General features: G+C 34.7%; 1 protein-coding gene across 1 annotated transcript in view; it reads right to left on the minus strand.

Annotated features, from left to right (window-relative positions):
- Positions 1 to 19,244: 19,244 nt before the first annotated feature.
- The window catches only part of LOC137405844 (phosphatidylinositol 3,4,5-trisphosphate 5-phosphatase 2-like), a 61,648-nt gene continuing 52,952 nt past the window's right edge, over positions 19,245 to 27,940 (minus strand). The window contains exon 25 of the mRNA XM_068092265.1: positions 19,245 to 20,149. Coding sequence (XP_067948366.1) covers positions 19,949 to 20,149 — 201 coding nt within the window. The 3' untranslated portion in view covers positions 19,245 to 19,948. The remainder of the gene's footprint in view (positions 20,150 to 27,940) is intronic.

The following is a 27,940-nucleotide window of genomic DNA, read 5'->3' on the forward strand; positions in this document are numbered from 1 at the left end:
TTTTCACTCTTTGTTTACAAACGGAATTAGTAGACGATTAGCTCTCCAATATGGCGCATGCATTACGTATCACTATCAATTTTAAAGTCATGTGATTGCCATTTCAGGGGTTTTAAGTTCAATGGATAAAGGTACGGCCACACGTAACGAATTATTTGTTCATTCTGAGCTAAATCACGAAATGAACGAATAATTCGTAATGTGTGGCCGTACCTTAACTCAGCTAACTTAGCTAATCACATAAGCGATGAAGTTGTCAATAAAAACTATATTTTAATGCACTCTATAATTATTTGTGTCACATGCTGTTGTTGCGTTTGTTTAGGACTTCTTTTTGTGCTGCCTAAACAAAAATAACCTTTTTACCCTTTTCGGGATGTCTTTCTTTTTCCGTAATATATAAATATGTACCATAACAGTTGAGCAACTGCTATAAAACTATATTACAGTAATCATCCTTATCAGGTTTTAAGAATACTACAAATATAGCATGTAAAAAACCTTATTTGTAATATTATCGACATTTTCTCCAATTAATTGGGTTTTTGACATAACATAATGATTGGAGTTAGCCAGATTGAACTAAATGAGAGACATCAAAATTTTGTAGCAACTTGAATATGATCAAACCTGCATGAAGTTAAAAAACCCTGAAAAGTTGCATTTTTATTGCTATATAGCATTAAAGTAATTGGTAAAATAACATTTTGAAAAATTTTAATCTACTTTTTATGCCAAATCTGAAATACTATTTTAAAATTACAATAACAATGATTCAGTTAAAAAACTTTTTTATTTATATTTTCTCATTTTAAAAACATTTTCACGAAGTAAGGTTCCTAAGTTTTTTCTATTGATATAGAAGTATCTAGCAACGTAATAAAGTGCCAAAACCTATAAAAATAAACAAGACTCGTCAGCCTTGTGAACCAACAACTCCAAATTATACTTAATCATCCTCGAAAATATATGTAACAAATGGGGCAGTGAATATATTAAATTTTGGGTTCCCAAAAGTCATATATATTGAAAAGTTTTATATGTATTTGATGTGCCTTGATTTGTGTACTATATATTTGAAGCCCTTATGTTCCACAGTATATATATATGTGTCTGTGTGTTTTTGGAACATATATATATATGTTTGGAACATATTGTGTGTATATATATATGTTTGGGACATATATATATGTTTGGAACATATGTATATGTTTGGAACATATGTATATATATATATATATATATATATATATATATATATATATATATATATGAACCATAAATATATGTATATGTTCCAAACACAAAACACGCTTTGCAAAATTTTGTGGAATAGTAAAGGCACAATCTTGTTTCAAAGCCATTGCTGTCTCCTTTCCGACAGTAGTGTCATAGCTGCCATGTCCAAGACTGTTGATAATCTTTACTAACGGTTTAGAACCTGTCATGTGGCGCAGTGTAAAGTCTAACATTTATGACGTTAGCATCAGTTTCGCACTTGAATTAGTTAGGTATACCAAATCTAAAGACCAATCTTTAGCTGCTTGTTCTAGTATCTGGTTAGGATATATGGATGGTTACAAATGGATAGATGTTTTCGTCAGTTGATTTGATTTATTCGTTCAATTCGTTTGATTGTGGACTGTATACAGTAAACCAGAACAGCCATGCATACAACTCAAAAAGAATGTGCACAAATATTAACCAAATATGCAGGGTGATTAGTAAAAAACAGGCAAATGCATCCATTAACTTGAACATATGTTATGAACACTTAGAATAATTAGATATCCTCTAAACACTAGTAAGACTGTAATGTGACCCAATTAAAGGCGAAACATAAAAAAAACTGGCTGTTGTGTGTGAATCACTTGGCCAGTCAAAACTGTATTCTGGAATAATTATAACAGTCAAATCCATATTTATACACGTGTGAAAAGGCAGTAATAAAAGTGCAAAATTACATGATAAACATGTCCTAAAACACTTCTAGTAAAAGTAGAGCGTGATGAACTTTCCTGTGAAATCAGATGATCCGATGAGATTCATATGCTGCGTGTAGAGGAAAGATGGAAAAACTGGCACAAATTAAATAGTCTAGTCAAAATAGTCAAATTAAATAAATTGCCTTGCAAACCAGCTAGTGACCGGTGTTAAAAGCTAAAGTCAATATATAAGCTAAAGTCATTATAATTATGGATAATATCAATGCTTGTAACGGAAAGCTAAGCTTGTTAGTATAATGACAGACAATAGCACTGCTTCTAGCAAATCTGGAACACTGCTGCGGCTTATCAAAACAATATCTACTATGATAAGAATCGCGTCTCCGCATCTGTCCAAAGCCAAACATAAAAGCAGAAAAAAGATTGCATCATGCGGGAATCAAACTCACACCAGTCTGATCATCAGCCTGGCATGCTACCAACTGCACTAATTGTGCTTCTGGTAAAATCTGATTTTTACCATTTCAACTAAAAGTCAAATAGATCAATTTCTGTTTAAAATAGTAAGATATTAATCTAAAGTAGGGGCTCATTCGTTTGATTTTCTGGTCTAAATATTGTTTTATTTGTACCAATTCTCTTTGAATATAATACATGTTTGTTAGTATTTACTAACCCTCAAGGTCAGTTGTTTATTTTGGTAAACAGAATTATCAAAATAATAATTCAAATCATTTTAAATAGGGTTGATACTTTAGAGTTAAAATTAAATTCTTTCGGTACCCAATTAATTTCTTCACTCGAACGCATTTAAATATTTACTAGAAATTAATATTTAATGATGACATATATAAGTTAGTTACTACTTTTTCCAGAAGGTGGTTTTTTCCATTATTATTGTATTACCTCCATTATATGTTTGATATTAACAAACTCATATAAACATATATTTTAGTGAAATATGTCAAAGATGAAAAAGTGACAAGGGCAGAAGGCAACTCCTTCACAGAACAGTTCATGCGAACTGAATCACAGCAAATGGTGGAGGTGGCCATCAAACCAGCCAGCCAGAGAAAATTGTTGGTATGTACAAAGAGCTGTTACATGTATCCTAAAAATGTAATCTACAAAATTGGTTCGTAGTTTATAGCCTCATATTTAACCATTGCTTTTAGACAACGCGGCTTTGATTCATTTGGTCATTTTTTAAAGTTATGATATGGTGACTGAACCGGCGGTTGATTTGCTTATTCGGATATGCAGTGGCACACGATTGCAGTTTGCATCGCTTATGACTCCCCTTGGTTTTATTGAACAATCATGTGTACACGTAAAGCTCAAAAACTGATGATGTCATGCATCACATTGAATGCCAATCTTAACAGATAAAGACTTCTCATGTCCTCATCAACATGAGTCAGAACATTCTAGAAGCTAGCAGTTTGGTCTTATGTTGTTCTTAGTAATGTGCTTAGAGTTGTTCTATCATTGATAGAACTAGCTCTCAATATCACTATCAATTATCTGCTCACTTACGCAATACTGTGTGTGTATGGGCTACATCTCTAGAATGTTCCCTACTTCGGTTGGATGAAAAGTGTGCACATCCTTTAACTTATTGTGATTTTGCGGTAATTATGGACTGCGATCCGAGTGAAAGTGATGAAAGATAGATGAGAGACAAACAATTTAAACCGAACATTGTTGCTGATACCAATGCAGTTGGTACTACTGCATACTACTACAGTTGGTACTACTGCATACTACTACAGTTGGTACTACTGCATACTACTACAGTTGGTACTACTGCATACTACTACAGTTGGTACTACTGCATACTACTACAGTTATTGTACAGTCATTAAATTAATACATTAAGTCAAATCTTTTTTTTAGAAAGACCAAAGTGCTGAGTTTGAAACAGATTGAGCAATTTACACATATTTACTGTTCGTATGACAAATAATCGCGATAACGTGAACATTCCTGGAACGGATTGTCTATGTTTTTATATCAGTTATATTGCCGTGCGTATTTAATAGTTTTTTATTTCAAAAGAGTGAAAGTCATAAACACAAGGTTGAAACAGATGTGTTATTATTAGCTAAAAATTTGAAGAAATATATGAGGCTTCCTGATGAGGCTTTAGTATAATTTCTCTTAAACTTATCTCTATAGCCTTTTTCCCTTATAAGCTAATAGTCTAATGATAATGTGGGCTATCTGGTACCTTTTTTACATGTATAAATAATAATAATAATGATACATGAAACTATATTGATAAAAACAAAATAAATTTACAATTATTGGTGTTTACAATATTTACTAACATGTCAGCTGCCACTATGTGAAATCCCAAGCGATTCTCTAGTCCTATTTCATACAACATGCATACATGTGTACAGACGCGTGCATATGCTCACATACATAATAACTGCTTATAATATTTTAATTAATTTAGTCAGTATAACATTTTTGATCCTAGTCTCATCGTGTTCCATCCTTCCCTGTAAACAACCTTTATTGCGTTTGCCATTTCATATTTGTGATTTTTTGTGTTCCATGTTTGTATTTAATTAATTGTTTCTCACACCTTGTTTATTGTGTGTTCTGTCTTTTTGTTGTAAATAGCCTAAGTGACGGACTTTAATATCACATGAATTTACTAGTCAATACAAACTGTTGTTCCTTCCCTTTAGTGTCTGCAATCTAACAATTGCCACCACAATCATACAAGAAACATAACCTTGTTGTGTTGATTATTGATAGTATTGGATTATCCTACCAAGTAATCTTACAACGGTTAGGGAGTAAGCTCAGGTTTATTGTCACGAGCAGATGCACTGCTAAATTATTATAATAAACTCAGATAGGCCTAATCCTGACTAATGACTGTTAACCAATGTTTTGTTGATTAAGTATTCAGGATCTTATAAAAGACCTTCCTAGATGTGAGAATCTAAGACTATGCTCTGAGATGGGAATCACTAAGGTATGCGAAGAGGGTTTCGCAATACCTTATGTTTATTTAAGAACAAGAAAGATATATAATAGTGTAAGTTGCACCCTAGACTAAACTTATAAAAGTAATACAAGTAAATTTCTAGAGACTTAGAATATAGTCACCCCCTTTTGTTCTCCTAAAGTTGACTCTTCCATTTCTTCTGCTGACACGTCTGACCGCTGTGAAGAAGCTTGTATTGAAGAGTGAAGTATGAAGGTGAATATACGTCCTTATATATCGATTAGGAGTTAGCCTGGGTGTTAAAGAGTGAAACAATATGTTTCAGATCTCCAATTTTGGGTTTTGCAGTTTCTGGGGTTCCTGGCTATGTCCTGTTGAATTTACATCAGTGGGGTTTCATAACATTTAATCTTCCAGCTTTAATCCCTGTCTGGTGTAGATTGGTACCAGATGCGGATCTTCGTACCGCATGACGAAAGTTGTTATTGTCTGGGTGTTGTCGTTGACTTGGGGTGTGATGCCGTTTTTAGGATTTTAATTACTGGCTTTTTTGCCATAGTCTTGAATTTTCAAATGTAATGTTTTCAATGTTTAGACAGTGGAATGGGTGGGTTGTCATGTGATGGTACTAATCTCAAGGATGAGATTTATGGGTGTCGTAACTCTAAGAGTTTGTCTAGTGAGCCGTATGATGATATAACTTGTAATTTTCTTTACGTCTATTTGTACATGGCTGATATCAGATATAACATCCTTCCCGGCTTTAAGAACATTGTCCTCAATGTAGTAAGTTCTGGTTTTGTTGATATGTAGCTGTCGTGATGTGAGAACAAAAGGGTCTCGAAAAATATAAGGGAATAAAATAGGTATAGTAGGTAAGAGAATTTCTAGAAAAATATAAAAATTTTTAAAAAATTAGCAAAGTTAATGAATAATGTATCACATATAAGTATGTATGATTATATAAAAGTGTCATGAGGCATTCGTCCTATGTGTAAATATTGTTATGTCGATGTTTCTAGAATAGTGTTAATTTCCTCCTGTGAGTACGAAATGTATCTTCATGTTGTAGATACTTGATGTGACAAAATTATCTTATCTGCCTCACGACAGTAAACATAAAAAAACTAGCCATAAAAGTCATAAGCAGTGACAAACATAAAGTTTCCAATTCCTACTAACAAAAATAGTTTGTTTGCCATGCAGTTTAGGCAACGGTCAATTATTGTTTCAGAGTCAATTGTGACTGCTTTGCAGTTGGTATTGTACCTCCTTTGGTAAAGTAAATGGGTCCTCCCATTTGTCGTTATGCATGGGTAGTTGTCAGTAGGCTGTGGTTGTTGGTCAACGAAAATGAGCTAAATCTTGAAATAGAAACCTCATACATTTCAAACATCAATTGGCGTGTCTTTACATAAATTAGAAACTACTCAACAGTAATTATTAAATGAATGATTTAATCCGCAAGTTTGTTTTGGGGTGCTACCTAATAGTTTATTTCAAACACACTCATAAATGTTCTAACTAGCCTATCTTATCCTAAAAAAATTTGAAAGTCACAGATAAAAATTAAAAAAAATATAATAAAGCGATCGTCTTTTTTTGCTATGTGCCGATCTATTTACAACAAAGGATCTATCCTAAAAATTTGGAAACCGAATTTTTTATAACATTAGGGTGAGGCACGCCACTAGCTTTTAATGTGGCAACAGGGTTTTTTAAACAGAAAATCAATTAATAGTGAATTTCTATTTACAGTCAATTAGCCACTTCTAAAAAATAAATATACGGCACAATACCTGTAAGAGAATACAAGTTTCTGCACAACAGTTTACCGTAAGATGAACGGTAATGATCTGTCATAATACAGCATTTTTTTTTATAAATAGTTATCATTAATCCAGCAGTAGCTATTTATTTTTAACTTGAATTTTTTTTCTTACTAATCTTTATAGAAGGTCTTAAAAAAAAGTTTTTGTTTTTACCTGCTTAAAATTTCATTTTCTGTTCTCTGTTTACATTTTTGGTTTTTGTTTGTTTAAATATTCCACATTTCTCAAGTATTTTTATAATTAAGAGACTACTGGGAGTTCCTACAGGAACACGATAACCCAAACAGATCGAATAATAGGTAGAAATTTTATGTAGTTCAAGTACATGTATAAAGCGGAAAAAAAAGTTAAAGGGGTGATTGAGATGAGGAGGGGAGAAGTGTATGTCTCAGTAGGGTGTATATGTTAGGTGAAAGGAAGAATGAATGTAAATGAATCTAGACAACTTTGAATGTAATACGGTAAAAACAAAGTTGGGGTCAATAAGGAAAGGCATTATCAAAGGTTAGGTGAGTTTGGTTGGCAAAAAACATCAATTTTAGCAGTGAAAAAAAAGTCTGTGCAAGCGAATCGTGATAGTTTCAAGTGAAAAGTAGGTAACAAAGATCCAGCTTGATAGCAAAAATAATTTTGAGGGTCAGATGAGTATGTAAGACAAGTTAATGGAAGTAATTGTGTATGGAATAATAAGTCAAGTCTGTTCATAAGACGTTTAGCAAATTAATGTAAAGTATGGGAAGTCACTCAGTGATAAAGAAGGTTGTCATCAGTCATAAGTGGTGTTAGTGTAACTGGTTAATAAAGCACATGCAAAAATTCCATGCCATCCTTTCATATCTGGCTAGGGTATGTTAGCAGTGAGTCATAGTCATCAGTCAGTTATCCAGCAATATTCATGGGTACACGAAGTACCATTGAGAAGTTGTTTTCCCTTTTTTTTGGATTGAAAAGCGTTATAAGGTAATGTTTTTCCATTTCTATTGAACTATATGTGGATGTCAGTCCAAAGATTTGATACTGTTTTTGGAGTTTTCATTTCGGTATATTTTAACATAACTGGGCAAGCAAGTCCTGATATTAGTAAAAATTATCATTCATGTTTGATAGTGCATTAGATGTCGTATAAACATTTTACTTTTTTCAAGGGTTAGGTCAAAAAGTTAGATTTCTGTAGCCGTGGTAAGGTATTTAACCAAGGTTTTAAATTATCGAGTTTAAAAGTTTAATTTGTTAAAGGCTATATAGAAAAGCAAATCATGGAAAGGAAGTATTAAAATCATTAAATCTTAAGCTTTTTTAGCATAATTCTTGTAATGGAAGAAAAAAAGTTTGCTTTTTTTTTTAACAGTCAGAACTGTATAGAGCATACATGTATACACGAAATCAATCGAATCACGCACGTAGCCTAGTTAATATAGTAAAAGCTACTAGCTTGTCACGCATTATACTGACTCATTCTGGTTCATTCATTCAGATCTGTCACTCATGATTAATCACTGTTTCATAGCCACATGCTCACAGCATATGAAAAGCATATATAAGACTGGGTTGAGATTATGTTTAAGCCTGATTAATAACTTTAATCTAAAGCCACTGCGCTTATCATGCAGTGCGTACAGCGAAATCTTCACAATTCATCATTCACTTCATGCAATCACTTACATACGCTGCTCTGCATACTTTCACACATGGATATACATTCTCTCTCATACACGCACATCACACTCATTCCTTTAAGCATAAAGGTAATTATTATAACATTATTCTGATCACTGCAATTTATTAATCATTGTCTCCGTATGAGTAGTTAGTACATTTTGGTCGAAAGTGTTTACTTTGCCGTACCATTGAGATAACTCTCTTGATTTATATTACTTTCTAAAAACTCATTTCCAACTATTTTTAAGTGTATTATTAAACTGTAATAGTAGTTGGCAGTCTAGTAATTTATGACTGGGTTTCCGTTATCTATGGCAACAATGTTTCTTTTCTGTTTTGTCTTTAATAATTTTTGATTCTGAAAGCTTTAAAAATGGTATAGAAGTATGTGCACTGTGCTAAGTTTAGCTGAAAAAAATTAGGGTTACGGTTTTATTGTTTTTAAAGAATACTTGATTATTTTCTTACTTTTGAAAACATACCAATCTGCAATTTAAATTTTCCATTCAAAAATTATCTTTATTTCAAAGTTTTTCACTAAAAACCTTTTATCAACATTATCTCTTCTGTTCGAAAGTTTTCTTATATTTAATGGGGTCCATGGGTTGCTATTATTGTGCATCAAAGCGTAAGGGTTTTTACTTTTAGCAAAAGAAATTTTAAAATAATAGAAATTATTGTTTTAGTATTTAAACAGTTAAAAGATAAACAGTTTTTAAGTCGAAAAATTAAAGTAATTTTGTGTCAAAAATCAAAAATTAGTGTAACTGAATAAATTGATAAGGTGCAATACCTGTCATTTGTTGTCAATTGGAAGTGAAATATCGAGACGAATAATAGCCAAAACAGTAGTGACACTGCTTTACAGCAGCCATATATGTACAAAAGTTACATAGAGCTAGCTTACAATCTATTGAAAATGTATTATTTGCCATTAAGTCAGAACAGTCTCATGTAAACAGACTTCCTGGCAAAAGAGTTTTAAACAAAACAAATTTGTTCTACTTCACAAGTTAAAATTAATATAAAACTGAAAGTTAATAACACAATTGTCATAATTTACTATACTCAATTGAAAATAGACATTCTTTTGGAGAAATTTATTTTAATATCAACTGAGTAACGAGTCTTTATTTGGGGTTTTACTGTGTTATAGCTTGATGTTTTAAGCGATTGCTTAGTCTTAGCATTATGTGCAGTATGGAAGTTATATATTAATAGCTGAGATCAAGCCAAGCAGCTGCGGCATGGCAGATCAACTATCCGGATTAGTTGATCTGTCAAGACAAACTGAGCGTGACCTGAAGCTAACTCAAATGTTCAGGAGAATTAATATCTTCACCTTACTTATTTTCAACATATTTGACTCATCAATATGCAATTTGATAATGAAATTTGTTTTAAATGAATTTGTAGTAAGAGCGTCTGGTACATTATTAAGCAGTTGAAGTGAATCCTTTATTTTTAATTCCGTAATTTTTCCAAGTAATGAACATGTTGCTATTTAACAAAAAGAACGTAAGATGGCTGTTTAATTAAAACTTTGGTAAATCTTTTTATTTTATTCTCAAAAATGAAACATATTATTTTAAGGTTTTTATGTAGAAAATTTGTCGAGTTTTAAGTTTTAGAGTTAAGCAAATGTGATTCGAATTAACAAAGTGTTTACTAATCGGAACAATTGAGTTTTAATTTTAATCAAAAGCTGTTTTGGCAAGTTTATCATAGCTATTTGTTAGAATTTAATGTGAATATAGACAAATAAAATGTCTGTTTTATCAATCGAGCTAAAACGTTATTTAAAGATTTTATTTCAAACTTCAACTTCAGTTTTTTTTGTAAATGTTGCATTTTAAGGAGTATTTTACTACCGAAAAAAAAGGTTACAAACTCTGCTTTAGACCTTTGTGAATTTTAGACACACGTTACCTGAGCCTTGCCAAGGATGATAGCACCTGGTTCTTGCTAGAGTGACAAGAGGAACACATCATCTTGAGACAGACATTTGGCGTTTTCCTGCTTAAATACTAATGCTTGCACATTAATAAGTCAATCAAACTGGGTGTCTAATATAAACATCCTTCTGTGTCTAATAGAAATGTGCTTACAATGATGTGATATTGAATACATCCATTTGTTACCATTATTAAGTAAATAAGGGATGAAATACAAAGTTTTATCAGCTTTGTGGTTCCCAGTTGGCCGTGCTGGGTACCAAAGCTAATTAATCTTCCTGCTGATATCTGAAATGATGCGTAATGCATTTCTCTGTCCAGCATTAGGATGCATGTAAGAGTAGATATGACAAGACTTTTTGAGTCTCAGATTTGCATAGTCATTTAGTACTCATGAGTTAAATGAATGCAATCAATTAAGGCGCTCAACTTTTGCAGGAGCTGAGTTCCGTGCAGCTTCGTATGAGGATGCTCTCAATATCTAACTGAATCTAGCTTAGAAATGACTGCCTTGTTATTAATCCGACATGGGATTGTTGTTGTCGCGCAGTTCATTGTAGGCTAGCTATTGTTCAAAGATTGTAAAATAACTTGTGAGTTGTACATGTAGGCAATGTACAGTTTATTATGGGTCCGTCATTTTGCATTGTCTCAAATTAATCAATTTTTTTTATATATTGTCACAAAATAGGTATTTACACTTTAAATTATTTTAAATAGCAAGCCTTTCATATATAGGGAGGTTCTCATAATTAGGAAACTATCATCAAGCCTCAGCTAGCATAGCGTGATTAAATCCGCCCATAACTGATAATTAGGTATTGTCAGTCTGCCCAGTAAGCAAGATAGACAGCCTAAATCATGATAAACTTTCCATAGCATTCAAACGGTTGCTAGCGCACGCTGTAATAATGGTTGATATTTCACCAAGTTTAATTTTTAATGGGATTCTATTAATTTGTAAAGAAGGCTTATAAATTTTTTAGTTTATTTAGTTTACTTGCATGACTTATTTAATTTTTATTAACTCAGTTAATGAAATTCGTTAAAATGAAGAGCTATATTTTAGAACTGTTTTTTTTAAACATATTTTTGTTTTAGATATTTAAAATGCAGGACTGGACATATTAATAGGGTTTGGAGTAATCAAATAGTAAACAAATGGTTCTCCTTAACAGATCAAGATAATACTGTGATTAGTGTTATTACTATACCTCTAACAGTAGTATATGTATATTGTTAGGCGCGCTAGGTAGTAATACTAATATAGTATTTTTTACATTTAGTGTCAAGGGTTAATGTATCATATGTAGCAATATGTAAATGATGTATTCTTAACAGAATTATTTTTTTGCTGAAAAAATTTTTTTTTTTCAAGTATAAGTAATAGTTAGGTTAATAATAGGATATGGCATGGCAGACATTTTACCAACGTTGGTAAGGAATTTACTAAGTCTGCTAATTACTCAAGCGTATGGATGTTTTATCCAATCAACTTTTAGTAAGAATCTAATTTATACGTTTTTATGCTATAATAGCAAATGTATGAGAGATTATCGTTAAGTGAGCGTTAAGTATTATGTGTGGTGCTCAACCAACTACATAGAAGTGAAAAGAATTCTTTTTTTTGTCTGTTATTTCCGGAAATGTGCGCAAGAATATCTTAATGTAGGCCTAAAATATTTAGAATATTAGTTATAGGTTTGATAGTCACCTATCTATATTAAAATTCTGGCGGCTTTCGCCTTGTCAGTTTATTGTTAATGAGCTCAGTATTTAATCATGTTAGGATGAAAAGTAATCATGCGCGAATAAATTGTTCAATATGGATCTATTGTCCTTAAATGTATATGGGAGTCAAAGTCAATTGGGTACTCGAATGAGAAGTGATCTAGTCTACCACCAGGGCAGTATAGGTCGTACGGGTGGTGTAGGATTGTAACTGTACCTTTTTACAAGAGCCTAATACTAATAAAAGCTACCGTGGCACTTCTTTATGTGCGGTGTACGACCTAGAGAGTTCGATCACTTTTGACTACTCCAGCTAGCTATCTTCTGCCAAATAATAAATTCAAAATTTTCTGTTTCAATAATTTTCTGTTTCAATTAATAGCGGGGGAAATGGGCAGGAATAAATTTCAATAATCAATCAGTTTCAATAGTAATAATAATGACACGTGTCCTTCCCCGTCTTACAAAGAATCTTTTCCACAGATTCAACTATTTATCAAGGATCCGTAAACGCTTTGCTAAAAAAATTGTGTGAGATTTGTTCAAATCCCCGGCATCTCCACCAGAAATGTTGTGTTGATTATTGATAGTATTGGATTATCCTACCAAGTAATCTTACAACGGTTAGGGAGTAAGCTCAGGTTTATTGTCACGAGCAGATGCACTGCTAAATTATTATAATAAACTCAGATAGGCCTAATCCTGACTAATGACTGTTAACCAATGTTTTGTTGATTAAGTATTCAGGATCTTATAAAAGACCTTCCTAGATGTGAGAATCTAAGACTATGCTCTGAGATGGGAATCACTAAGGTATGCGAAGAGGGTTTCGCAATACCTTATGTTTATTTAAGAACAAGAAAGATATATAATAGTGTAAGTTGCACCCTAGACTAAACTTATAAAAGTAATACAAGTAAATTTCTAGAGACTTAGAATATAGTCACCCCCTTTTGTTCTCCTAAAGTTGACTCTTCCATTTCTTCTGCTGACACGTCTGACCGCTGTGAAGAAGCTTGTATTGAAGAGTGAAGTATGAAGGTGAATATACGTCCTTATATATCGATTAGGAGTTAGCCTGGGTGTTAAAGAGTGAAACAATATGTTTCAGATCTCCAATTTTGGGTTTTGCAGTTTCTGGGGTTCCTGGCTATGTCCTGTTGAATTTACATCAGTGGGGTTTCATAACATTTAATCTTCCAGCTTTAATCCCTGTCTGGTGTAGATTGGTACCAGATGCGGATCTTCGTACCGCATGACGAAAGTTGTTATTGTCTGGGTGTTGTCGTTGACTTGGGGTGTGATGCCGTTTTTAGGACTTTAATTACTGGCTTTTTTGCCATAGTCTTGAATTTTCAAATGTAATGTTTTCAATGTTTAGACAGTGGAATGGGTGGGTTGTCATGTGATGGTACTAATCTCAAGGATGAGATTTATGGGTGTCGTAACTCTAAGAGTTTGTCTAGTGAGCCGTATGATGATATAACTTGTAATTTTCTTTACGTCTATTTGTACATGGCTGATATCAGATATAACAACCTTACAGCAGCCAGCAGTAACTGCTGGTAGTTACTGCTACTAGCAGTGCGACAGTTGATGCTGTACGCCCATTCTCCAAACACAGTGGAACAAAACCTCTAGTTCCATCAGGATGTCGGTACTGTGGTTACAGTCAACACAGAGGAGTTTCTTGTCCTGCGAGGGATGAAAGGTGCTCAGTGTGCAATAAGATGAACCACTTCGCGAGAGTATGCCTGTCATCAGACAGTGGTGCAGTGAGAAAAGGCGTAAAAATTTCTGATGATAACGCTGAGGATTCCAAAACCCCTAACAACACGTGTGTTCCCACGAGCGCAGTCCCCACTATTGATATTCTACTGCTCAACAACACAATCAAACAGCTATCAGTAAAGTGTGACACAGGTGCCAAACACGATGTGATATCTGACAACAACGCGTTTAAATTCTCACGAGAGCTCTATTGATAAGTCTATGAGTAAACCACTAATAGCCTTTAATGGCAGCATTACCAAATCACTAAGAATGATATCTCTCGTTTGCTGTCAAGGTAGTGAAGATTTTTTTATACCATTCCATGTTACACTAGGCTGTCAAAACACACTTTTGTGTTTACAAGATTGTGTACTTCTATGTTTTGTCACCTTGTCTCTTGATGTACATAAGATAAGCGAGGTAGCTACCTAACAACTTCCAGATCAGATACTTGTTGAGCTCAGTGAAATGTTTGATGATAAACTAGGTAGTCTACTAGTAACCTACCGCATTCGAATAGATGGGCGAGTCAACCCAATTGTCCGATCTATCAGACCAGTCCCCCATGCCTACAAGTCGAGAGTCAAAGGAGCTCTTGATGCTATGGTGGAACGAGGTATTATAACACATGTGTCAGTTGATGAGCCTACGAATCAGGTTTCATCAATGGCGATACAGCGGAAGAAAGGTAAAGATGACATCAGGGTTTGTATCGACCCAGGTAATTTGAACAGAGCTATAAAGAGACCTTACCATCCAACATAGACAATCAAGCAAATTGCAGCGGAGATTCCTGGAGCCAAGTACTTTACAACCATAGATGCACGAGAAGCCTTCTATCATATCAAGCTAGACAAGCAATCATCATCCCTCACAACATTCATAGCACCTTTCGGTCGTTACAGATACCTACTCATGCCTATGGCGAACATTCTTGATCTTATTCTCATCATCATCCATTCTTCCCTGCGAACAACCTTTATTGCGTTTGCCATTTCATATTTGTGATCTTTTGTGTTTCATGTTTGTAAATAATCAGTTGTTGCTCACACCCTGTTTATTGTGTTTTGTCTTTTTGTTGTAGATAGCCTAAGTGACGGGCTTTAATATCACATGATTTTGCCTGTGAATACAAACTGTTGTTCCTTCAATACAGTGTCTGCATTTTAACAATTGTCACCACAATCATACAAGAAACATAACATTACAGTCAGAACAGCGAATTTAATGCGGTAGTGAGAGTTGATGTATCATAAATTGCAAAAAATAATCCCACGACCAAACACGAGTGAACCGAGTGTTTGGGAACTTTATGATAAACGCATATGTGCACACAACTTCCGAAAATTATCCATCAACACCGTACCCAAACCCTTGTACCGAATTCTCATCAACAAATTTAACCATTTTTGTATGGAGTCGTTTAAGTATAATAACAATACAAAACACATATAAGCCTATTTAAATATGTTACCAAGTCTTTAAAAATCCTCGACAATATCCTAAAACCTACCCATCTGATCGGATAATGTATAATTAGACAGATTAATTTGGCCTAAAATCGCCATTAAAACCTGACAAGCCTTTTTTAATCAAAATTAAGACCGGCCAACGAAACGCCAATAAAGCTGTGCGACAGAGAGTAGAACCATTAAGTCGTGCGCATTTCACGAGAAAAACGTGTACATTTCACCAGTCTATGACATTGTCCAATTGCCGAAGGTTTCTGTAATTAACGTAGAAGTACTGAAAAGTAATCGTTTCTTTTTTGCCGATTTTAAAGACAACTGACATTTTGGACACTCATAATGAGTACATTGGTATTTCCAACTGACTTCCAAAGCAGTGAAAGTAAAGGGAATGACGATGATATTTTTCTAACATTTTTTATAAGATTATTACATTATTTAATTATAAAAATCATTATTAAATTTTATAAGATTAAATTATAAGAATAATCATTCGAATTTACAAGATCGAAGTATATAGTGATCGATGGCGGGCAATATGTTACTGTTATTATTTTTCTAAAGATTTTGTTGATGATGCTACGGCTGTGCCCAATATCGCGGTAGCCTTTCCGAAGCGATGGCTAGTGTATATTCGTCGACCTATAAGAGGTAGTATAAGCCAGTTATTATTATGGGAACGCTTCACTATTCAAAACCCCATGATTTACAATTTAGCTTTTCAATTCGATCGTTACATTTTTCTGTATCATACTCTAGTATACATATTTACATGTTTATGCTACAATATGATACAGCAACTGGTTTCTCCAACATGAATATGCTAAAATATGATGCAGTACCTGGTCTCATCAACTTCTGTATGCTAGAATATGATACAGTACCTGGTTTTACTAACATGAATATGCTAGAGTATGATATAGTACCTGGTTTTACCAACGTGAGTATGTTAGAATATGATATATTACCTGGTTTCACCAACATGAGTATGCTAGTGTATGATATAGTACCTGGTTTTACCAACATGAGTATGCTAGAATATAATATATTACTTGGTTTTACCAACATGAGTATGTTAGAGTATGATATATTACCCGCTTTTGTGTAGTTGCATAATTTGTTCACCTCTTCTTTCCGCTCAATTAATAGGGAAGAATCGATGGCGAATGTTATCACGAGTGAGCTTACTTATCGAAGGGAGCCTTTCCGAAGCGATGGCTAGTATATATTCGTCAACCTATAAGAGGTAGTATAAGTCAGTTATTATGAGAATGCTTTCCTATTCGAAAGCCTTCGATTTACAATTCTTCTTTTTAATTCGATCGTTACATTCTTTTCTATACAGATAGCGAAAGATGTCTAGATGACTAGACGACGTTTCAGTTTTTGGAAATCACTCATGCGTGTTTGACTTTTTGTGTTACAGGTCATTCAAAGGCGGACTGAGGCAAAGATTCATTGTTCGTACATCGCGTCATTTCAGAAGGGCATTCCATCATCTGTACGCTGTTCCGATCTAGATTCGAGAGGAGAAGAAACATCCTCAGGGAAGAACTACTTTCCCGATTTTGAGGATACACGCTTCGGAGTCAGCTTCGCTTGTTAGAATATTCCATTGTTGTATTTATCTTTTCCCTTCACTATTATAGTTAAAAAATTGTTTGCAAGTCGTAACGACGTTATAATGTTGTTGGCGTGTTGTAACGAGATTTGCCTTTGTTAGGAGTTACTGACGATCGTAGTTTAAATGTATTTACTTAACCGTTGTAACAACAATTGTGAGCCTCAATATTCGACCTTCTCTTAGCCCACCTACCGAAAGCTATCATTAGCTAAGTGCAACGAACGAACGCCGTTGTTTTATCATTGTAGCTTATCATAAATGCCAGTGGCTGGCAAGAGCGTGTATTCCTCAGGCCTACCTGGCCGTGAGTTGGTTAGGAAATAGGCGGCAGCAGAGAAAGCTCTTCAGTTCTCCGGTAACCGGCAGAGTAAATGTGCCGACTGGTTTATTAATTGTTTGTCTATTGCGCGATATATCGTCAGGTGATGTTAATCACGAATTAATCCACCTCATCGACGCGGCCCTGTGTAAGTTTTTAAGGGTTACCGGTTTTTAAGGGTTATATAGGTAAGTATTTGCTGCCATGTACCGAACGTCGAAACGAAATGATCGATGGGTGCTAATGGCTATTAATATGTTGACATACACAATAGAGCAAATAAGTAGAATATGAATTACATGGGCGGCGGTAAGTTAATAAATGAATAATTAAAACGCGTACGAACATTAAAATGCAAAACTGCCGGTAGCATACATTGTAAATACATATAAATACATTATATTACAATGTGCATTCAAGCGTAGTCTGTACGCATTATCCGTGTAGCGTTGTACGCGTAACGTATGCGAGCGTGATCTAAAAGGTCCATCGATGCGTGGTAATCGGTAATTGCGCGTCAAATGAAGTGGATGTTTTTTATGAAGTTTAATCTACGTACTATACATCAAATAATAACAATATAATGTCATGGTACGATAAAACATGAATTATTAAAGCGGTGTACGAATAATCAATGGCGAAACCGACGCCGGTCAATCTATAAATACATGTACATCGTATCGCGATGCGTATCCGCTCGATTATTAATTGTAAGCTTAGCGAGAACAGAGTTCATGTTTTACATTTAACATCTCGATGGGAATGTCGGTTTCGAGTGAGGTAACTAAAATGACACCGAATAAATGCATCGGTGAAGGGCATACATCGACTACTCGCGACCCGTTGTAGTAATGTGGCAAAGGAAAGAAACAGCCCTATTCGTGGGAAAATGAGAATCTGTCAAGCGTATCTAGCTTAAAACCAACACCTGCATTTAGAATATGAAACCGCGGAAAACAACAGCTAGATATTTGAGAGTTAGAATGATATCGAGTGTAAGACGAAAAGATGCCATGGTGAAGCCTTAGATCAGACTTCATCGCGACGGCTTTTCATCCTACATCGCCGAATTATTTAGAGATGTCGTTTGTTTTATTTTGCATTAAATCGTTAAATCGTAACATAACGAGATGATGCAAAAAAAAGGTGCGATGAGGGCTCGTATGGGCAGTAGCGTGGCTATTCGAGGCGCAGAGTCCGAGTTAACGGATGAGATCGTTTATGAAGAAAATATGGTTGTCCGAGCAAAAAAAATCGGAACAAATACATTCCAGGGAGTCCGGCGAGTAGCGCTTCGAAACATACCTAAAGCCATAATGACTATCAAATTGACAATGAATTCCATGCGGATGACACACGATAGGCAACCCGTCTATGGCCGCCAGTAAAGGAGGAGAGTAGAAAAGCTAAGGAAAATAAGGAATGGCGAGTGTTGTAATGCGTTGACAAGTTAGTTTGAGATAAAAATTGTGTGAAGGCTAAAAGACATATTTTTAGTTGGTATACAAGTTTGTTGTATAGGCAAAACGTGAGAACCTTTTCAACGAATGAGTTGATGGAAAATGAGGCTTTTGATGATATACTATACTAAGCAATGGCTTATGGATGACCAAGACTTTGTTTAAGTAGCTAATCGGAGCATTTCTCCATGCTTCCCAGTGAGAAGCTATTTTACTGTTGATTAGAGTATTATATAAAAGCGCAAGAGTCGTTTCTGGTAAGATTAACGAGGCCTCATAAATAAGTTACAAGGTTTGGCTCAGTATTTTTTCAATGATTTTATGGGTCTTATAAAAAGTAGTATAAAGCATTCCAGGAGCAGAAAAGCTCGAGCCAAATGATTTTGTAAAACTTTTGAAATTGAGAGTTGCTCTCTCATTGCTCCCTCACGGAAGAATGATGATAAAACATGCTATATCTCATGTAGTAAAGGTAGATGGTATCCATACACAAGGTTCAATCAAAGTGGCAAATTTATTTGACATTTTATATAAATGTAAGTTTATAACAAATATGCAATAGTACAAAACTGATTTTGCATATTCTCTAAGCAGTAACAATGTGGCATAGTATTTTATGAATAATAATGGGCGAGAGCTTGGTGTCAAAAATATCATTTGACAGCAAATGTTTGGGTATACCAAACTATATCAACAAATCGCAAAAATACTACTATGGAAATCTCATTACAACACTAGAGAATAAATTTAGGCTAATGCTACCACCGTAATAGCAAACAATACTACCACTGTAATAGCACACAATATTACCGCTGTAGTTACCACACAATACTACTGCTGTAATTACCACACAAAACTGCCACTGTAATTACTACACAATACTACCACTGTAATTACCACCTAAAGCTACCACTGTAATTACCACACTTTACCTCCACTGTAATTACAAAACAAGACTACTATGGGAATCCCAAGATTGTTACTACGGGAATACCAAGCATTACTACCATGGGAATAGGAGACATTTTTGAGTAGCAAAGAAGAAAGAAGTAAAGAAAAAATCAGCTTGACAACAAGTTCAACAGTCGGTGCAAAAAGATCAATTTTAGAAAAAGTGCATTAAATACAAACCTGTCTTAAATATCTGTTTTGAGCAAAAATAAAACATGGACATTTTTTCTATATAAACTGCTAAATATCTAAATAAAGAGTGTCTCAAATCTTAGCTATCGCATCAAGTATAGGGAAGATATGGTTGGCTTTTATACCAGCAGAAGAAAGCTCTGTCATAGTTAACTGCGCTATACACTCCATATCAGTCCAGTTGTTTTGTTGAAATGTATTCACATATTGAGGCATAGATATCTTCAAGAGCCACGAGGTAACGGCACTGGTCCCTTGGACATTGTTGATACGCTGTAAAATGACCATTCCTTAAACAGACCTTGGTACTCAGTGTGTGAACAAGGCTGACAAATCAACCTGAACTAATGCAGAGCTTGCCTAGAAAATATCTTATGATCTTCTGACCAATTACTAGACTACAACATTTATAGGAAAGCTTCAACACATATAACTGCACACTTGTAAGACAGCTGTAACACATAGAATTACACACTTGTAAGACAGCTGTAACACATACAATTACACACTTGTAAGACAGCTGTACCACATACAATTAGACACTTGCAAGACAGCTGTAACACATACAATTACACACTTGTAAGACAGCTGTAACACATAGAATTACACACTTGTAAGACGGCTGTAACACATACAATTACAGACTTGTAAGACAGCTGTAACACATAAAATTACACACTTGTAAGACAGCTGTAAAACATACAATTACACACTTGTAAGACAGCTGTACCACATACAATTAGACACTCGCAAGACAGCTGTAACACATACAATTACACACTTGTAAGGCAGCTGTAACACATAGAATTACACACTTGTAAGACAGCTGTAACACATACAATTACACACTTGTAAGACAGCTGTAACACATACAATTACACACTTGTAAGACAGCTGTAACACATAGAATTACACACTTGTAAGACAGCTGTAACACATACAATTACACACTTGTAAGACAGCTGTAACACATACAATTACACACTTGTAAGACAGCTGTAACACATAGAATTACACACTTGTAAGACAGCTGTAACGCATACAATTACACACTTGTAAGACAGCTGTAACACATAGAATTACACACTTTTAAGACAGCTGTACCACATACAATTACACACTTGTAAGACAGCTGTAAAACATAGAAATACACAGTACGCTACACAGGACTTTCATAAGACAGTTTGTAAACATTCAAGGAGTTAAGCTAACTCATCAAAATATTGCTACGGCAATACAGTACAAAAATGTGAAGCAACTGTTTCCCATCTAGTAAAATTTAACAAAATATTTTTAAAAATGCATTCTCCTGGGAAGCAACAGCCACATAGAAAGCTGGGGGAAGTGGCTGGTGATGAAAACCTGTTGCAAAGAAAAGTGCTGGGGAAGGTACCACTACCTTGTAACTTTGTCAGAAAGAAAGATTGACGGTGGGCTACAGACACAGCATAAACCATGTAACGTGGGTACTGTGAAGCCTATCTATAGTAACAGATCAAACATGCCCACCTAATTGGTTGAAGTATATTGGATCACGAGGACACAATTCCTCAGTATGAAACTTGCCAGGAATTGAATCTTATGTTAAACTTGAATTAAATGCATATTTAAACGATTGCAGACTAATATTTTACATGAGATAAAAAAGCAGCCAACTTGGCATTAGCCCAAAATCATTATGGGTCAGGGGGGTATAAAATAGTCTAATAAGTGCTCACCCAATCATGTAACTAACATAGTAGACTAGACCCATTTAAGTGCTCTTGCATTCGCCTCAAAATACCTTCCATTCAATTATTTCAAATCCAACAGGGTACACGTAAAAAGGGTTATAAACTCATTTGACATTAAACGAAAAAAGGACCCCCTTCACTCTGTACAATACAAGCTGGTGCACGTTTGATGTATCACAGCTGAAGTTGCTCTCAAAAAAGAATAACTCTAACGGCATATGACTTGCTTTCTAAAGAAGACTTTCTGCAGAAAATTGAAACGAATCAGAGTGCATCAAGCAAGCTGCTCATAAGTAAGATAAATCAGTGTCTTCAGTGAATACATAAGGAAGTTTGAAATAAGATCAATGACAGACTGCAGCAAATGCAAATCTTTCGATAGTGAGGCACTACTAAAGCCTAACCAGCGCTGATTTCCCTTAGATATATGCCTTCTGATATGGAAATCTAACAATAAACTTCATAATAAATGACAATAAAAAGTATAAAAGATTTTCAATTCGCAGAAAATTTCCAGTAACTTAACAAAATGGTGAGTTGCTGACTGCAGAAAAACACGAGTATTTTTGTATTTCACTCAAGGTGTTTTTTAATGCTTCAACCTTCATTTTAGATTTTTGGTGCCATAGACAACCCTTTGATTATACAGATTTGAATAAAACTAGAACAATATTTTCACTTAGAAGTAGTGTTGAGCATTAAAACTAGCGAACAGAGAATAGAATCATCTGACATCTAAAAAGACTGCACCGATATTTTGTTTATCTTACAGCATCCGCTAAACCTGAAGGTGTAAATAGTTGCTGCTGAGCTATTGTGACTCGAAACCCTTGGTTGCTGAGTGGTACAGCAGAAAAGGCTGTTTAATGTGTTATAACGTGCTCTACATATGCTGAGGATTGTTATTGGGCAAGTGAGAAAGGAACACGCAACAGCTACATGTATAAGCGCAACGCAACAGCTACATACATGTATTTAAGCTACACCTAACAGCTACATGTATAAGTTACACGCAACAGCTACATATATAAGCTACACGCAACAGCTACATGTATAGGCTACATGCAACAGCTACATGTATAAGCTCAACGCAACAGCTACATGTATAAACTACACGCAACAGCTACATGTATAAGTTACACGCAACAGTAACATCTATAAGCTACATGCAACAGCTACGTGTATAAGCTACACGCAACAGCTACATGTATAAGCTACACGCAACAGCTACATGTATAAGCTACACGCAGCAGCTACATGTATAAGCTACACGCAACCGTTACATGTATAAGCTACACGCAACAGCTACATGTATAAGCTACATGCAACAGCTACATGTATAAGCTACACGCAACAGCTGCATGAAGTGCGTGTCTTTACCCGAATGACGACGATCTGGGATTATCTTTCTGCTAAAATAAAAAAGTAGCTTGAAGGAAATGTTACGAATGAGTAAACCAGACTTAAAATGAATTAGACACAAAACACCAGTTAATAGAAGAGGTTTGCATAGACAGACCTCACAGCCTTTGCACAACATACACTAATTGGGAGTTATTAGCTCCTGCGGAGTGACATGTTCTGAATGTAACAAATGTAACAAAATCAAATATAATAACAATTGGCCTGATCTCTTTGAATAGTTTTATAATATGTTTCAATCGTCCTTGCTTTTTGTCTGGCAACTATACAGTGTTGAAAAACTTGACCGGATCTTATATCTGCAACACCTGCAGCAATCTAACTAGGCTGACTAGCTTGATGAACCAAATAGCGACCATGGAAATTACGATCAGTAACATGATTGGTTAGTTACAGACACAGGAATATTTTTTATGCAATGAAAAATATAGATGACACCGATTCAAATGACCTTACGACCTCCTGTATTTCTGGTAGTCAAGATACAGTAATTGCGTGAAGTTACGATACCCGGCAATAGCGCACTACAACAAATTGTGTTACTAAATGTCACTAATGATACTTGTTCTTCAAATAACATGCATGCTAGGCCACAGCCCTAGCATGCATGTCTTATGGTTTTTTTCTCTAGAACTTCAAAATCAACTTTGTAGAAATAATTAATAACTGCATCAGACTAATAGTAGTTCCTTGTTTAAAGCATTCTTGATATTTCGATGTATGTGACAAAAAGTTGAGCAATTACAATGAAATCTGTACTATTTTGAGACTAAAACTTGCGATTAGCACACTTATCGAGCAAGCTGTGTCACTGGTCAAAAAGCTTTTCACTTGCGTGAAAAAATAGTTTGGATGCTAATATTAACTAGTTAAGGGTAAAGCCATTTTTGGCCTGATTGTGACGCGCGGGACATTTGAATGTCTCCTCGCATACTTTACAGCCCAGATGTAAAATTTTGCTGTAATTTTTGCTGTTTTAGGCAGCACTTGACACCAACTACCACTGAATGGGATTTCATCCTTGTCGTGCAATGGATTAAAGAACTATTAAATATTAAAGCTGGTGTGACGCGCGGGTCCATAATTTGACATGAAAAACTAATGTACAACCAATCGCAAAATCTTCTGAAGTTTTTGACTCATGACATTATTGTTTGACACGCTCATATCTCTACTACCCTCCTACTCATATCTCTACTACCCTCCTACAACAAATATGTACTGTTTTGTTTTCAGGCCCAAGTTTAATGATTCTGTAAGGTGTGAAAGAAAGCAACCAACTGTGACGCGCGGGACTGTGACGCGCGGGACAAAAATAACATCATGAAAAATCTAGAATTTTTCTACATTTTGTAGTTGTTAGACAACAAATTGTCACGATTTGAAGTTGCAACATCTACATCATACAACATCTACAGATATACATGTGGTAAACCAACTAATAATTTAAAATTAATATATATTATACTTATTTTATTTAAATATGAAACATAAAACGCATACAATTCAAAGATTGTCAGACTTACGCAGTAAACCATTTGTTCTTATAATCATTACATTCTGCATTATTATTTCCTCATTTCCTAGTAGAAGTATTTCAGTGATCTGATAGTTCCCGCTGGTGCGATAACTGGAAATGCTTTATGAAGAAAGTTCCTCTGGGTGGTTCTTTTGTCGTTGGTGTTTGGCCGTATGAGCTTCTTGCATGCAGGGTGCATGTACTTTATAGTGTAGCTACTTTCATTGGCTTCCGCTGTGAGAATTTCTCCAATGCTGACTTCAGAGTCATAGGCCAATGCAGCCAGCATTTGTGGTGAAAACTGTGTTAGTGTTGGTGAAATATCTTTTGTGAGTACCCCTTGATTAGGTTTGCTGCTCTGTGTGTGTGAAATTGGCTGCCAGGGAGAAGGACACCATTCAATCAGAACAACATCACTATCTTTTCGCTATGTGATGGCACAATTGAATGCCATGAATTATAGTCACCATGGACCAGGGTTCTTTGCAGATCTGCGCTGTTTTAGTAATCGTATCTTTTGAGATGGAGAATATCTTCATCGGTTTCACTAATTTGGAAGTTATTGTTGTTGCAGCTTCCGCAAATGATTTCGCCGAGTTTACGACATTCCTTTTCCGGTACACTGCCATTAGAACCTGTTTGATGCTTTCCCTCAATACCATCTCTTGCATTTTTGCCACGTGATGTAGTTTTTGTAACCATACATTAAAAACACACATTTGGTTCAAAGATTACCTCACGATTTGATGGCATCACCCCAAGTGTGTATCAGTAGGGTAATCTTGACAAACTCCATGTTCTGAGTTACAAAACATAGCAAATTAATTCCAATGTTTCATTTCTCTCAAAGAAACTGGCTTTTTTGACTTGGAACATCAAGCGTTGCTTTCACATGCAGAGTATCAAAATGAAATCTCAAACAAAGGCAGACATTGTCATATTATTAAAAAATGTTCCGCGTGTCACAAATACTTCCATGTGCCTATAAACAGAGCTTGCCATATTTTCAGCGAATTGGTGAGTTTAGCTGAGGCATAGCAGCCCAAAATCAAATTATAAATGAAATTTTTTGCTTCAGATAGCTTCGGAAGAACAGGTTGCAATTAAATGCATTAAAATTGTGATGCGTCGGACAAACTATTCTTTGCTCGTCTGAATGGTAAGGAAAAATCGCATTTGTTAGGAAAAAACAGCTTGGCTAAAACACCTACCCTTGTATCGATTATAAAATAAAAGCAAAATTATTTCAGAATGAATGGCAAAGTTTGAGAGAAAATAACCTATTGTCCCGCGCGTCACACTCGATACCAGAAAAATCTACTTGCATGCCCCATATCATCATGAGAGATTATTTCATTATAAAAATTTTCATGTTTCTGTATGTCTGAACATGTTTACTCACTAATTGACAGAAAGTTATGATCACAAAAAAATTAGAAACAAAATTGCCTATGTGCGTGACAGTATGCCTGGCCTTGCCCTTTAGCATTGCAAAAGAAGTGTTGAGGTCAGAAGACACTGTGGAAGGCATTGAACAGCCAGAAAAAGATGAAAAAGTTCAAATAAAAGCACCAATCAAAACACAAGTTCAAATAAAAGCACCAATCAAAACACAACTGGCTAAGCAAACGATGCAAATATTTATGTTTCTGTATGTTATTATTAATATGGTTTGTTTATGTCACTTGTTCGAAAATATATATTTGTAGCATTTGATAGATTATTATTATACAACTTACAAACTTATGGCATATTATTTATAGCAAATTATGGCATATTATTTGATAGCATCATTGAGGTTAGCTAAACTTGGCTTTCGATGTATCAATGCCCATAATTCCTCTTCTATTGCACATAAAAAGCCAGTTTTGGCTGTAAAACTGTAGAAAACATATCAACGAGTGCAATGAGCGTTATGCAAAATTGTTAAATGTAGTCATATAATAGAAATACTTCTTCAAATTTAAAATTAAATAAAAAATTGAAAGCTCCAACAAATTGCAACGCAGGCTATAAGATCATGGCTGGTTAATTGCAAGCAATATATATCAACTGATGGAGATATTTCTCAGCTTCCCAATACATATTTATTCAAAGATCTACAAGTTTGAAGTAAGTTAACAGATTGCCACATCTAAAGAGGTTAATGTTGCTCCTCCCAAAGGAGAGTGTAAAATATAGGCGACATTTGTTTCGCACATAAAAGAGTTAAACTTATCTTCCCAAAATTGAAAAGCTATTTGAAAACTAGCCCATCACCCTCTATTTGCATAACGATAAGGCTAAGCTGTTCTTATCACGCCCATCACGCCCATCACTCTTATCATATGCTATCCTTTTAGCCATTGCTAAGTGTGCACGTTTGATTATTAAGTAATACAGTGTGCCCTCAGGTCGCAATGCCCCTGTTATTATATGTTTTCCGCCTTACTATGTTTCCGTCCTCCCGTCCTCCGTTTTCCGTTTTTCCGTCTGAGGACAATTTTTTTTGACTTTTTTTCGTTATTCGATGTTAACAAAAACTTATTTCGAAATTAAAATTTGGCAGTCAGTGTACTGATAACGACGAAATAACAAAAGTGCTGATATGCTATTCACCAAAATCCCTCCTCTGAAAGCAATATACGCTATCTCTTATATCGATATCTATAAGCTATATTGTTACCTCTGATAGCAATATAGCTCGCTATCTCAGTTCAGCGTTACTCGTTATACATTATAGTAAAAACGAATTCTAAAACAGATAAGTGGTAAAAATTTTTAGCCTATGACAAAGTTGAAATTTAGTTTAGTAAAATACATACTAAAACTTCGCTTTAGGTATGTGTTTAGTAAGCTACGTTCATTGAAGGTAAATTCAATGTTGATGTTATACGTCTGTCTCGACTCTCGAAGGCAAGTACTTCCCATGGTAAGTACTGCCCGCAGTACACTGTAATGTTACATTTTCTTGCAGATTGATCACAGATCATAACCACTAAATAAACTAAAGTTACTGTAGGTAACTATAATTACTGAGGTTAACATATTGTTTTGTTACTAATTTTTAATATGTATTATATGTATAAAAATTTTTGATAGTTGTTACTAGGAAGTGTTTAGTATTTAGTGTTAGTATTAGTGTTTAGCATTAGATAATTACTATGAGTTGCTATACCACTCTATATATCTATACCACTCTATATATCTATACCACTCTATATGTCTATACCACTCTATATGTCTATATCACTCTATATATCTATACCACTCTATATGTCTATACCACTCTATATGTCTATACCACTCTATATTTCTATACCACTCTATATATCTATACCACTCTATATGTCTATACCACTCTATATGTCTATATCACTCTATATGTCTATACCACTCTATATGTCTATA

This window comes from Watersipora subatra, chromosome 10 (genome assembly GCF_963576615.1).
Source record: "Watersipora subatra chromosome 10, tzWatSuba1.1, whole genome shotgun sequence".
NCBI lineage: Eukaryota > Metazoa > Bryozoa > Gymnolaemata > Cheilostomatida > Watersiporidae > Watersipora > Watersipora subatra.